General features: G+C 44.1%; 1 protein-coding gene across 4 annotated transcripts in view; it reads left to right on the top strand.

The window, feature by feature from the left end:
- DIP2C (DIP2 acetate--CoA ligase C (putative)) overlaps window positions 1-13,127 on the top strand; it is a 367,711-nt gene that overhangs the window by 257,778 nt on the left and 96,806 nt on the right. For all 4 annotated transcript variants that reach the window (XM_090266439.1, XM_090266438.1, XM_090266437.1 and 1 more), the window contains 5 exons: window positions 3,749-3,859; window positions 8,690-8,813; window positions 9,118-9,227; window positions 9,397-9,499; window positions 11,595-11,659. In XM_090266439.1, the coding sequence (XP_090122565.1) occupies window positions 3,749-3,859; window positions 8,690-8,813; window positions 9,118-9,227; window positions 9,397-9,499; window positions 11,595-11,659 (513 nt within the window). The remainder of the gene's footprint in view (window positions 1-3,748; window positions 3,860-8,689; window positions 8,814-9,117; window positions 9,228-9,396; window positions 9,500-11,594; window positions 11,660-13,127) is intronic.

The raw sequence follows: 13,127 nt of genomic DNA, 5'->3' as shown, positions 1-13,127 counted from the left end.
CCTTCTGTCACTATAAACAGAATTCTTTGAAAATCGTTTTTGAATGAAATTTAACTTTTCCAAGAATAATGAATGATCAGTCCTTACCATAAAAATTATAGACACTTTTCATGTAGATGACTGTGCTAGTGCAGTGTGGGGAGTACATTCTTGGGCATTGAAAAGGGCATTGAAATGCCTAAACTGAATAGGTTTCAAGATATTGTAGGAGGAGCTGTGGAACATACAAGACGCATCACATGTGAAGCCTGCCTTAAGGGAGTTTGCAGTATTTTTTAAAAAACAGACTCATTAATAATGAGTTTTTCTGTACATTGGAAAGGGATACAAGGTCCCCAAAAGAGATGGTTACTGATACGGCTGAACTTTTTAGGAAAGAGTGATTGATCTCTTCCATTTGGGGAACATCTGGGATCAGAGAAGTTTTCTTGGGGTGAAAAAGTAAGGCCGTGAGCTCTTGGTGAGATTCTAGGAAAGAGCGTGTGAGGGAGCCGGAGGTGGGGTCAGAATGTGGTGTGCTGAAGAAGGCAAGCCAGGCACTCACCCAGCCGGACTGGGTGTGGGAAGAAAATGGAATCAACAAGAGTCGTCGGCAGCCGTCCGTCTCGAGAGACGATGGTGTAGCTCCTTAAGAGTCTATCTGCACCGCCAAGAATGGCTGTGCAGTCCGACTCGGGAGTGACACGGTATCTGCCTCCTCCCGTGTTGAATCGACATCTTGCGATGACGCTGGAGTGTCCTCTCCAGTGAAGCTGAAGCTACAGAGCCTGGGCAGGGTGATATGGAGGGTCTGCTGTTGCCCATGCAGCAGACCCCCCCTCTCTTTGCAGCTGAAGGATCCAAGGGAAAGACGGAGTCAATACAGCTTGGCTTCAGGTGCGCCGCAGGAGTTGCCGGTGTTGACTACAACGTCAAACCGCCTTAGGGACTCCGGCTCCGGATTTTCTGTCGGGGTTTACTCCCTTAGCCTTTCCCCTGAAGAGGTATGCCGCAAGGCAGCGGAGGTTTTTTGGAGTCAGAGTTTTCCTTCTCTGATGTGCCCTGACTGGAAGATCGAACCAGCGACACTTAGCTCGCAGGCCGACGCTCAATCCACTGAGCTAAACCAGCCAGGGCAATCAACAAGAGTAAGCCTCAGCAAACACTAGGATGGGCTTCCATCTCTTGATTTGCTGATGTCTATTCTGCTCTGTGGATAATTAGGTGCAATGAAATCTCAAAGGACTACATAGAGAACCAAATGAAGGGGAAACCACGTGGGTTTATAAAATCATTGGCATCTCTGTGGAATCATCTTACAGGACTTTTGATTCATCAGACATTAAAGGAAAACTTAATGAAAATACAGACTTACCCTTCCTTAAAACAAATTGGAAAAAAAACACAATTTTTGATTCTAAAAGAGCTTTTAGGTATTTGACCCTTTTCTATCCATTATTTTTATCTGGTTGAGGGCTTATAATAATGTACGGTTTTGTATTTTGCACTTATTCATTTTACCTTAGTGTAGCATTTCATCTTAATTAACACAACTCTGCAAGGTTATATAATATGGCATTATCAGCATAAGTTTCAGTGATAAATAAAGCAGGAGGATTTTAAATCCTGGGTCAAGTTGATCTTCTTCTGAGCAGAGCTAGCATGTCAGCCAAACTCCAATCTTGGAAACAGGCTTGATACACAGTCTGGCTCTGAGATGTCACTTTTTTTTCTCTCTCTTTTCTGCTCATGAGGATGATGCCCACCTGCAGAACAGATATATTTTAGGTAGAACAAGTCAGTATTTAAGTGCTCTCTTATGAATGGGTGAGACCATCAGTTTCAGAGGGAACTTTGACATCTTCTGCTTTTTTTATTGTTTGAATATCTTCCTAAAACATTTTGGTCTACTTTAGGGAAAGAAGCCATATGACAGTGGTGCCCCGAAAGAATGGAAAACATTTAATTGAATATTGTTGTCAGGTCCAGATGTAAAGACAGATTATGTCAACTCTCAGCCCACCAGTTGAAAGCAGAACACCCAAGGCTAATATACACCTCAGTTTAAAAAATAATTGGTTGTGGTTCAAATGCATAGACATACAGATAAGCCCTTTTATTCCTTCTTGGAAGTCCTATGGCTGGTAGCCTGCCATCTTTCTGGGTGCTATTGACACAAAATAAGAATTAGTATTTAATTTATTATTTCATAGGGTTTCTCAAATAAAATTCATCAGTAGTCCAGAATGGTTTATTGGCCTTTCAGTTTTGTTTGTGTCTCATTTAGATGATTTTAGTAAACTTCAGAAATTTCATAGAGAAATGAAATATTCCCAAACTTAATTTTGTTTCCATCAGCCATCCTGTGTTACTAAATTGCCAACATGGCCAAATTTAAGATATAGCCAGCTCTGTCCCCAGCTACATCTGAATCCTCTTACGCAACCCTGTTTCTTTAGATATTGAAGTAGAGTGTTTTGTTCAGCTGTTTGTGACAAAACTATTTATGTCTAGTCGGGATATATTTTAAAGAAAAAATTATTTAAATTCTGGAATGTGCTAGTGCAAAAATCATCATGTGCTAAACCATGGGTTTTATGCTTTGTAAATACACCAAACTTTAAAGAAAGAGTATAGCTAGTGCTACAGCAGCACGTGAGGAAAAATCATGTTTGAAATAAAGCAGATTCTGGGAGAGCATAGTGAACAGTCCAGAAACAGGACTTTGTTAGAACTTCATATCCTAAAGCAGCCTTTCTAAAGCGAGAGACTAGTATGGGCTACTCTAGAAGGAACATTGGGGTGACTGGAGGGCAAGTTAGGGCTATGTTCAATTACCCACACTGCAGACACTAGAATGAGCTCAAGATGAATTTAAATCAGATGAAAGATTTTTAAAATAGTAGGTGATAAAGAAAAAGTTTGGCAAATTTACATAAAACATTAAATGCACCAATAAAAATAAACTTAAGAAGTCTTTACACAAAATTTAAGAGTTAATACTATCATATATATTTAAAATTCACCCAGACTTTAGGGGCACTGTCAAAACACTAACAGATTCGTAGGTAAGGGAAATACAAAGCAGTTTGTCTGAGGAAGGATACTTACTAGCCATCTCGTGGAAAACTGGTCATCACTGAGATAGCCTAAGGACTATAAGAAAATATATTTCAAAGTCATACTATCCATTATCTGGTTATTTGGGTGGTAATTTAAATTAACCTGGCTTTTATAACTTTACCACAAAGCTAAGATGTAGGTTCTAGTGTTCTTGCTTTGCAGTTGAGAAAACTAAGGCTTAGAGGGGCTAAAACTGCCTGAGACCCCAACACTAAACCTGACTGGATCTGAATAGAGTCCTCTGTGGGCTCAGCCTCCAGTGTAGACCCTGGTGAGGAAGCACACAGCATTCCATCACAGTTGTGAAGACTACAGGATATTTTTATAAAGTCTAGGGGAAACCATAACAGTGTATGCATTGTAGCTTCTTATAAAATATGTCAGTATGGAAGATAAGATGCCAAAAGTAAGGTCAGTTGTATTCTGGCACAGTATTGTAGATGAGTTGCTAATATGTTTGCCTTTCACATATGATACCTAGTAAAACATGTCTTCCTAAAATGCATTTTTAAGTAGGGCATCTAATTTTTGTTCTGGCGTTCTTTCTTACTGGGAGTGTGAACCCCACTATCTGTAGCAGGCTGCATTCTTTCATGGTATTTTGAAAGCTTTGTTAACAGTAAATTCACCCCCTGTGTCCATCCAGGTAGCTCTGGTGTTCCCCAACAACGACCCTGCTGCATCCATGGTGGCCTTCTACGGCTGCCTGCTGGCCGAGGTCGTTCCTGTGCCCATAGAAGTACCACTCACGAGAAAGGTAAATAACACATTGTTTCATTAAAGCCTGTTAGGAATGATAGACGTGACTGCACTGGAACATTCTCTCGTGAGGTTGGAATGTGAAGGTGGCTGTTTTGAAAATGGTTTTTCATCTCAGGATGTGAATCAAGAGGCACAGAGAGGTTTTGCTTGTTTCTGAGGCTGTCGGGTTTTCAGCAGGTATCTCAGAAAGGGGAGAGTAACCACACACTCAGCTCAGCTGCATGGTTCAGCAGGAGCAGTATCTCAGAGGCAGAACTTCTATGCATCGTAACACCGTGGAGCCAAGTAATCTGTCAATAAAGCAAGTGCTTGAGTGTCTTGTTCCTCAGCATCATTACACTAGAAGTCTGGGTAAATGATAGACTTTTTACTTGGGGGTTAGTGGTTGTTGCTTTCATTCAGGTATTTGGACATTATCAAGTCCCGGGTTCACCTCAGATCTTATTCTATAATTAGGATAAGTAGCTAATCTTGCTCTTATAATGATAGTGTAGTACAGTATAAGAAGGAATGTCGTCCTATTCTACCTATTGGTGTAGGTTTCTCCATCCATGCGAATTACTTGCTCTCTGTAGCCCAGGGCTACAGTAATTGTAGGAAGAAAGACAAGGGGAGGAGGCCCTACAGGATTGACACTGATGGCCACCACAGACAAGTGGTCAGCTTTGTCCAAGAAGACAGAGTTGACAGCCATGGGGTGGTTCCCCTTAGTCACTGAGATTCTCTGACTTCAGAACATGACATCTGTGTCTTAGAGAACTGTCTCTTAATTTTAAGTAAAAGAACCATTGGCTCGGGTACAGTTGAGAAAGGGGAGGAGTGCACATGAGCGTAGGTGACGATGTGTGAATATTTCCTCTGTCCACCAGTTCTGTTCCCACTGGAGTTGTGTTAAAATAATGGGCCTAGCTCTGGCCGGGTGGTTCAGTTGGTTGGAACATTGTCTCGTATGCCAAAAAGGCTGCAGGTTCAATCCCGATCAGGGCGCATACCTAAGTTGCAGGTTTGATCCCTGGTTGGGGCATGTAAAAGAGGCAGCCAATCGATGTTTTTCTCTCACATCAATGTTTCTGTTTCTCCCTTCCTCTTTCTAAAATCAATAAACATCCTCTAGTGATGATTTTTAAAAAAAATGGGTCTAATGGGAACCAAATTTTCTGAATCCTGAATGTTGCTTAACAAACCTGACTGAACACTTTAGTCCCTTGTACATTTATTTATTCTCTGTTCTAATTATGTGGCTGAGAGGAGAAGCTCATTTTTCCCTTGAAGGTAGTATAGTGAAAAAGTCAGCGTTCTTGCGATGTCTGACACAAGAAGGAATGAAAGGAGTGTCCACACATCTGTGCCAGGTCAGGCCTTGAGTGGTCACAGGAGATCTGGAAACGCCTGTCACCAGCACCCTCCTGAGGTGGCTGAGTTGGTCTATGAAGGCCAGCTGTCAGCAGAGCATATCTGTCAGCTGGTGAAATTAGGCTGAGCTAGTATTTCTCCTTCCAAAAACAGGCTCTGCCAGGGGCATCTGCGTCTGACAGGAGAATAGCAAGGCCTTTGGGATGGGGTCAAATGCTCATATTCTAAGTAGCGTAGGACCAGAGACAAGGTGGGCCCTGTGGGTCCAGGGGTCAGCCACCCATGTCTGGACCTGGCAGTACTCCCTCTCCTTAGAATTCTAACACGCCAGCCATTTTTTTGCTTTAGCAAAGTTTTTCAGATGTCATGTCAAAATGAAATATCTCTGGAAGGGGTAACATCAACATCTTGTCACATTTTTACACCTTCCTATGGTCAGTCATGGACGCTCTCTCTCAGGAAATCAGAGGCTGTGAGGAGACCGTGGGAATCAGACATTGTGGGGAGGGACACGGGCTGCCCAGGGGCGACCATCACAGCCATAGTGTATGTGCATGAAAGGATACGTCCACGTGTGAGATCCATTTTAAAATACCCCAGTCTGCATATGCGTGTGTAGTATTTGGGGTGAGATCAGTTTTGCCCAACATTGATAGTTGTTGAAGCTGGATGAGTAGGTTTGTGAGATTTCTTTCTCCTTTTCTCTATATCCTTGTGTGAGTTAAAAAATTTCCATTATAAATAAAAAGCTAGTAGTTAAATAGCAAGTAGACATAGTTATAGATATATAGATGCCAAATCTGTCTTAGTTTTGATAAGGAAAATGTCTTGTGTCCAATTTCTTTGATCCACCTGGTTCTATAACTATGATAATCCTTAAGTTCATCAGTCTGGTACAGCATTTTGTGTTGACTCCGCATCTGCGTTCATCTCTCCATCATGTCTTTCATTATTGTCTTTTTCACCTCATAAGAGCTAACCAGTTGTTTTCGGCAATTTGGGTGGACAAGGAACAGAACTGAATAAATGTCAACTAGTTGTTTGGGGGCCACAAATCGAAAATGAGTTCGAGAGAGAAGCTTGCCATGAAGTTACCTCTTGTTTATTAGAGAATCCTTTTTATGGGTGTGATTGATGCTTGCTGATGAGACAGACGGGACTCGGGTAGGTGATGGTCGAGTGACATGTCTGCATGGCCTGTCTGATGCTTGAGGAGCTACTTGTGAGAAAGGCTGTGGTAACGTCAGACTTCCTAGGAAGTGATGTAATTAGTTAATTCTCTACAATTGGAGAAAGACTGATGGTGAGAGGAAGGTTTAAACTCAGGGGAGGTCTAGATTTTCTTGGCAGCTAAAAAAATATCATTAGTGAGACCTTGTGATGAGGGAACTGACCATCCCTGACAGCATGGCTCTTCAGAGGAAGAGCCCCAGCCAAGTGGCCGCCTGCAGACGAGAGCACCCTCGCTCCCAGGGAAAAGGCGCAGAGAACGAGTAACAGCAAGTGTGCACACTGGGAGGGAGCACCATCACATTCTTCCTGAGGTGCAGCAACTGCCTCCTTGAGTTGGCTGACGACATATCAGGCCAGATGGAGGAAGGTTTACAAGGCCTGGGTGTGAGAGTGCCAGGTGGATTGCTGCGCAGGGCATGTCCCGCATCCTTGCTGTCCTTGTCGTCCTTGTCCTCAGGGTCCAGGTAGAAACGCAGCTTTGACATAGTGTGTTGAGTGTCTCTGTGTGCGGGGCTCTGCTCCAGGCTCCGGGTTCAAGCATATGTTTGTTTGGGGGTCTGGATGCATGAAGGAGAAACACAGACTGTCCTGACAGCAGGAGAACAAGCCCAGGGTGGGTGCAGCAGTCAAGAGTTTTTCCCGTGAAGTTGACATTTGACTGGAGCTCTCAATAGATGTTTTCCAGATGATGATGATGATGATGATGGTGATAAGTTCCTTCTAGACGAAAGAGGAACAGGCATGAAATTTGAATTTCGTGCTGAATTTGTCTTTTTTATCTCTGTGACTCCATTTTAGAAATCAAATCATGAACAGATGTTGAAAAGATCCTGGGAGTACCGGGATCAGAGTGTGCACCCTCAGCATGGGCAACAGCCCTTCGCAGGTCATGGCAGGTACCTGCTGGTGCTCTTGCTCCCAAACTCTTTTTGTTGTAGACAGTCTGGCAGACTCATGCTCACAAAGAAATACCTTCCTGCTGTTGAACTTGATCTCAGAACCTGTCTTCTCTTCCCATCGCATGGTCATGGTGTTTGGCAATGGGATACACAAATTCGTATTGAAGTGACTGATTATAACTCTGCTTGAAAGCACTTGCTTGAAGAGAATGTACTGTGAGCACCCCCAAAGTGGGACCATTCCTGTTGTCCATGGATGCCAGACCTGTCCCCTCTCAGGGCTACAAAAAGAAAAGTAGAAACTGTTCACTTGAAAGACTACAGTTTTAAGATGTCAATACTGTTGATTTTACCTGGGTGAAAACACCACAGTGTCTCATGTTTTTCTTAGCAAGGTGCAAACAGGCAGAGTGGCAGGCAGCAAGGTATCTGGTCCACCAACGGGCCAGGGACCCAGGGGTTCAGGCAGAGTCCAGCAGAAATGAACTGAGGTGGCAGGTTCACTGCAGTCAAGATGTTTTGGTTTTAGCAATGCCAGCTCCTTCGCAGTGTGAGTCACAGCTCGTGAGATGGTGGTGGGAGTAAGGAAAGTGAGTTGAGCTGACTTCCCACAGGGCAGCTGGACACAGCGAGCAACAGCACTCACAGGGCTGGCACTTCCCGTGGCTGCCCCACCTGCAGCAGCTGCTCGGATGCCACATTCCTAAGTCGGTGCTGGTTATCTGGAGGCTCCCAGTGCTCAGTGTTACTGGAATCAGTGTCACACATGGTTGCCTGTCTAACACATGTTCTTATTTCGTAAGACAAGATGTACTCAGGGTGGGTAAAGATGACCAGGTCTCCATTCATTAGGTAGATGCGATCAAATATAGCAGAGCCCTTTGCTCTGAGTGTTTAAAATCAGGCAGTTGGTAATTTTTCAGTAGGAAGATGTTTTCTTGGACCCTTTCTGTTCTCCACAGTACTTATGCCCTACAGTCATAGTTCACACAACTAAGAGTTTTTATGGGACCCACTGAGTCCCAGGCCCATGCTGAGTCCTTACTTGCCTCCCGTGGTTAATTCCTCACAGCAGACCTGTGAGGTGGCTCTTCCTTTCACCCCATGGTGCAGATGAGGAAAGTGAGGCCATATGAGCTAGCTGTCCCGTGCAAAGCCACATAGCTAGCAAGTGGAAGTCTGGGGTCTGATCCTGTTCTGCAGAGTGCAGCCCCTGCCATGATCTCAGTTGGTCAGGGAGGTTTGTTGCAACCCAGAATGCAGGATGAGGCCTTGTTTTGCCAGGAGTTTCACTGTCATCTCCTCTCTGTGCCTCTTCTTTCTTTGTCCCTCTCTCCCAGGATGCAGGAAGCCAGCAGATCGGCTTCCTGCTTGGCAGTTGTGGAGTTACTGTTGCCTTGACCAGTGACGCCTGCCACAAAGGACTGCCAAAGAGCCCGACGGGGGAGATCCCTCAGTTCAAAGGTATGACAGTGTCGAGTGCCTTGTTGGGAGCTGGGCTCTTCACTGGAAAGGAAGTTACTAGTTGAATCAGCCATGGTACGTGTTTCCACACACAGCCATATCCTGTGTTATCAGCCTGCCCTGTGGCGGGATTTGACTGAGGGTGGCTTTTGCACTGTGACTGTTGTCCTTGACTTGATGGAAACACCAGAGGCTCCCTCTGGCATATGGTGGTGTGAAATATGTTCATGAATGGGGACATGATTCTACACACCTCTTTTCTGGGAAACGTTCACCTAAAAGGAACTTGTCCTTTATTTCCAAGGTTGGCCAAAGTTGTTATGGTTTGTCACAGAGTCAAAGCATCTCTCCAAACCTCCTCGAGACTGGTTCCCGCACATTAAAGATGCAAATAATGACACCGCATATATCGAGGTAAGTCACTGGGTCTGGGGCTTCAGGACTGAGTCCCCGCATTTCTGATAGTTACACAGCTCCAGGATCAGGGTATTTGCAGCCTCTTATGTAACTGGAAGAGCTGAGAGACGTGGCTCCTGCTTTGTTCCTTGGTACCACTTGTCCCCACATTGTCATCTCGTTTCAGTATAAGACGTGCAAGGATGGAAGTGTGCTTGGGGTGACCGTAACAAGGATTGCACTGCTGACCCACTGCCAGGCTCTCACACAGGCGTGTGGCTACACAGAAGGTATTGGTGGGACCTTCTGGGACCCTCCCTGTGGGACCCTGACTCCAGACCTTGGCCTGTGACCAGTCAAGGGACTGTGCTGTTCCTACAAGTAACCATAAGAATCGTGTTAAGTTTGAGCCCAACTCAGTTACAGGTTAACTTGGATTGTGTAGTGTCTCAGTTCTGGCTGCCATAACAACTACCACAACCTTGGGACTTGAACAGCAGGCATTTGTTTCTCACAATCTTGGCTGAAAGTTGAGATGAGGGCACCATCAAGGTGGTTTCTGGTGGAGAGCATTTCTTTCTGACTTGCAGACAGCACCTTCTCTCTGTGTCCTCACATGGCATCTCTTCTGTGCACATGGAGAAAGCAAGATATATGGTGTCTCTTCCCTTTCTCATAAGGACACGGGTCCTATTGGATCAGGCCCACCCTTTGGCTCTTCGAGGTTCCATCTCTAAATTCAGTCACACCGGGGTTATGGCTTCAACCTATGAACTTGAGGGGACCCTACTCAGGCCAAGCAGATAGTTAATACCATATGTGTTCCTCTGTGGCTGCACATCAGAATCTCTTTGAAAATGTTAAAAAATGCCCATGTTTAGGCCACCCCTACCAACTGAATTCGAGTTTCTAGAGTGGGTTCTATGAACCTCCAGGGGTGGGCTACACAGTTGAGAACAGTTGGTCTTCATGATGTACTTACTTTCACTGGAACTGGGTAGTCATGGAGGCAAAGAGGAAGGGTGACCAGAGGAAACCATGGTAACAGCACTGACTTGGGATCTTAGAAGGGTCAGACCAGATACCAGTTATCCCTTTCACTGAGGACTCTACAACAGGGTCCCTGCACTGGGGACGTACCCAAGGAAGCTGGTGGCACTTCTTGCTCCATTGTAGCCTGAAATGCTTTGCTTTATCTATTTTTCTCATTCTTTTTCTCTCTCTCCCCCCTATCCTTCTGGGATTCTCCCTTTTTAAAAACAATTCACTTTTCTCATGAGATGTTCTGCTTGTTTTTGGTCCCTGGACTAGTTTCCCAGACATCAAGACACATTGTCTCTAATGATTACTACCCTACTTGTCAGTGTTTTCAGTTTTAATTTCAACATTTCTTACAACCTTGTGACCTATTTCCTTGTCCTAATTGAAGCTCTAAGGTTATCACTCTTGTGGGGGTTGGAGAGGGGGGAAAGAAAAGAAATATATATATATATGAAGATATATATATATGTGTATATATATATATATTTACTCCTTATTTCTCAACTGAAAAAATATTTGTATACAATGCAATATAGGTTGTTTCCTTTGAGCATGTTTATTTTGAAAGCCCCTCTACCATTCTTTCTGAAAGGTGGTCAGGCACGTAGTGCTGAACCTTTGGCAAACACCTCAGTAACAAACAAGTAAAAATGGAAGATGTGGCATAGGTAAATGCCTGGGACCTCCCACTGGGTGGCATTGGGCAGAGGTGTAGGCAATGGGCCACAAGCCCAGGCCACTTGACAAATGTAACTTCAAAAGCATTGTTCATGGTGTTGCTGGTGGCTGGCTTTCCAGCTTGGCTTCTCTGTTCCATCATAGTAGTTGTTCCAACCATATACTTTTTGCTCCCTTTTCTTACCCCCACCTTTAAAAAGCACTCCCCAACCCTTGACTACTCCCCCATTCTATTTTTCCAAAGCACTTGTCTCCTCTATTATCCCAGTCCTGAGGCTTCCATGGTGCAGTAGCATAGGCTGTTTGCTGGAAATCGCCCATTCTTCAGGTTCCTGGGAGAACACAAGGTAGAAATGAAAAGAATCTTTTCTAAAAATAGGAAAAGGCAGGGAAGGGGAAAATATGTATGTAAAAAGAAAAGGAATAAGGTGCGTTAAGTGATGGTCCGAAGAGCTATTGCTGTAAATGTACATGTCAATTTTTTGTGTGGAAACACTTTCTAGGCAGGCCAGCAGTTTGGAGGCTGCAGACTTCCTACAAAGATACAGTGAAATGATACTATTCCAAGATCCATCACTACCCCTGAGGTGACACTGGATCTTCTTTGTTCTTTGTTCTGTACCTATCTTTTATAAGTAAAAATCTTTCTACTCTTTCTTTGTACAGCTGAAACAATTGTGAATGTGTTGGACTTCAAGAAAGATGTTGGGCTCTGGCATGGAATCCTAACAGTAAGTGTGATGCCCAGTCCTGCTGTGTCTTATTTACATCTGAATGTGCTCATGTCAGAATTTGAATTAGGACCCTTATACTTAGCGGCCAGGGTAAGCTCCTTCCTCCCAGTTACAAGGAAGAGTCATCATTGTTAGAGGTCTTGAGCCGGCAGCTAATGTAAATTCTAAAAGCACAGTAAACCCAGTGGGTCTCTGCAGCCTCTTGCTGGAGTCACTGAACCACATACCGAGGTTACAGCTGCCGAGGGCAGCCTTTCTCAGGCTCACAACCAGCTCAGTATCTTCCTCCCCACTTTGGTCATTTATAATTACACAGCAGTGTTGTCATGTGTCTTGTGTTTGGGTCACTTTACATCTGATTTGGCTATGACATTCTTCTTATTATTTTTATTTTTATGAATCAGTATTTATGGATATCGAGAGAACCTGTCTCATTATGCTATTAAGGAAAGTCCTTCACAGAGATCCCCTTAATGAAAATCCAGCATGCGTGGTAGAGAATGCATGTCTCATTATTGTTGGTGCCACTTGATAAGTGATGACAGGTCAAAGCTGTAGGCATTTATAGAGAGATAGTTTATACTTTAAGATATGTTTGGCACTTAAAAATGTGTAGCATAACTTCTTAGCTTCTTGTCTGTTTTATATGAGGTCATTTTTAATCACCCATTTTTCTTCTTAAGTTTCTTATGCTGAAACTTTATATCTTTTCTGAAATAGAAAAATCTAGCTATTTTTGCATGATTGATAGGGACATCAATACAGAAAGTGGAATTTGTTGTTTCTTTCTAAACCAGAATTTATTAGAACAAGAGCATTTAAGTATCACATAAGAAGCTCCCGATTGGCAACTTCTTTCTGTGATCAATACAGTTCATTTCTACTGTCTGGATACTAGTGGATGGCAAGATGGAAAGCTTGATTCCCAGTGTGCGCTCATATACCCTGCTCGTGTCGTGGAAAGAGCCCAGGGTCAGAGAACCCAGGCTCTGATCTCAGCCCTTCCTTCTATAGCTTGTGACTCTAGGCCAGTCCCCTGAGCCCAAAAACCGTTTGTTGCTCAAGTCACTCAGAACCTCAGTTTCCCTGTCTGTGCAGTGGGAATGGTGATGCTGTGTTGAGAATCGTGGGTCTGGTGAGCACCTAACCCATCCACCTACTTGATGATGTGACGGAATTGCTGTTATTGTGGCCATCAGAGTTTCTCATGATAATCTTACTTTTCAAGAGCGCTGTGATATGTCTGTGGTAGATCTTGCATTCTTGTCTTCCACCTCTTACTGTTGCCCTGGATTACTACCCCAGGAATTGGCGGTTTCTGAACCTCTTGCTGCCACTTTCTAGAACAAGGCAGGTCTAGCTAGACAGCCTCACATCTTCTATGTGGTGGAAGGTACTCTCACCTACAGCGTGCAGGGGGGAGCAGCTGAGGTGAGAGGGCCCAGCAGACTCACCTCTATTGGGA

This window comes from Furipterus horrens, unplaced genomic scaffold (genome assembly GCF_987537825.1).
Source record: "Furipterus horrens unplaced genomic scaffold, mFurHor1.1.pri manual_scaffold_2, whole genome shotgun sequence".
Classification (NCBI taxonomy): domain Eukaryota; kingdom Metazoa; phylum Chordata; class Mammalia; order Chiroptera; family Furipteridae; genus Furipterus; species Furipterus horrens.
This window is presented reverse-complemented; position numbering and strand designations above follow the sequence as displayed.